Source organism: Geospiza fortis, unplaced genomic scaffold (assembly GCF_000277835.1).
Source record: "Geospiza fortis unplaced genomic scaffold, GeoFor_1.0 scaffold57, whole genome shotgun sequence".
NCBI classification, from domain to species: domain Eukaryota; kingdom Metazoa; phylum Chordata; class Aves; order Passeriformes; family Thraupidae; genus Geospiza; species Geospiza fortis.
In genome coordinates, this window is record NW_005054561.1 from 285160 (window position 1) to 286401 (window position 1242).

The following is a 1242-nucleotide window of genomic DNA, read 5'->3' on the forward strand; positions in this document are numbered from 1 at the left end:
GAAGCTACAGATAGTTACTGTGGCTCACTGCTGACCAGAGGCAGTGAAAGCAGAGACCCTGAGGCTCAGGAAAAAGCATTGTCATTGTGTTTTGGGTATTGTTTTGTCCTGTTGCTGGTTAATAGTGTATCTTTCTTTTCTTTCAGCAAATCTCTACGTACATCACAGTTCCCCCATCCCCTCTGATTCAGACCCTGGTGCAGGGGAACATCTTGGTCAGTGACGAGGTGCTGATGTCAGCCATGTCTGCTTTCACCTCCTTGGACCAGCCCATGCCAGCAGTGCAGCCCCCAGTGCAGGTAAGGGGCACGTGTGGATCCAGGGAGTCACGGGCAAAGCTCCCCCAATTCCAACCCCTTGGCCATGGGAGTGACACCTTCACTAGGCCAGGTTGCTCCAAGCCCTGTCCAGCCTGGCCTTGACCACTTCCAGGGATACTGCCCACACTGCTGAGGATGCCTCCCAGAGCTGCCAGTGCCCTCAGCTGGGTCACGTTTGGCTTCTCATGCACCAACACTCCCAAGTCCTTCCCCTCAGGGCTGCCCTCAATCCATTCAGTGCCCATCTGTGCTTGGGATCGCCGTGACCTGACCCAGGTGCAGCACTTTGCATTTGGTCTGGTTGAACTTCCTGAGGTTCACACAGACACACCTCTCAGTCCTGTCCAGATCCCTCTGGATGCCCATTCCTTCCCTCCAGTGTTTGGACTGCACCACACAGCTTGGTGTTGCTCACAAACCTGTTTGTTGCTGGATGCTCAGATCTTTGTAATGTGGTCTCTTCAGCTTTTTTTAAGCCCTCATATCATGATTGGCTTCCAGGGCCCTTGTCAGCTTACTCCCTGGATTCCTCTCCTCCTGGGAGCTTTGTTTGGGCTTTCCCCAGGCTGGCTGGGCTGTACACGCTCTCCATGCTCTGAAAATATTCCTTGTAACCAGAAGGATTAAAATCTTTAAAAACAAATCAATAAAAGCAGTGGGACTTGAAGGCTGGGTTTTGGAGGAGGCAGTGTGTACCTGCAGGTCATTCCAGCCTCCAGACACTGTGGTCCAACCTGCCAGCTGGATGTGCTGTGGTGTGCCAAGACATCCCCGCTGGTGCCGCAGGCAGATTGGGATGGGGAATGTGTGAGGGGGCAGCCCCTCAGCTCGTGGCTGCTGCATTTCCAACGTGCCGTGTCTCTCTGCTTGCAGAGCAGCATGAGTATGCACGCCGGGGCTGGCTACCTGTCCCAGCCCCCTC

At 54.3% G+C, this 1242-nt stretch overlaps 1 protein-coding gene across 1 annotated transcript in view; it reads left to right on the forward strand.

Annotated features, from left to right (window-relative positions):
• ZNF341 (zinc finger protein 341) overlaps positions 1-1242 on the forward strand; it is a 17714-nt gene that overhangs the window by 2264 nt on the left and 14208 nt on the right. Inside the window, 2 exon segments of the mRNA XM_005429640.1 lie at positions 147-299; positions 1194-1242. The exon segment at positions 1194-1242 is cut by the window's right edge and continues 98 nt beyond it. Of these exon segments, the coding sequence (XP_005429697.1) occupies positions 147-299; positions 1194-1242 (202 nt within the window).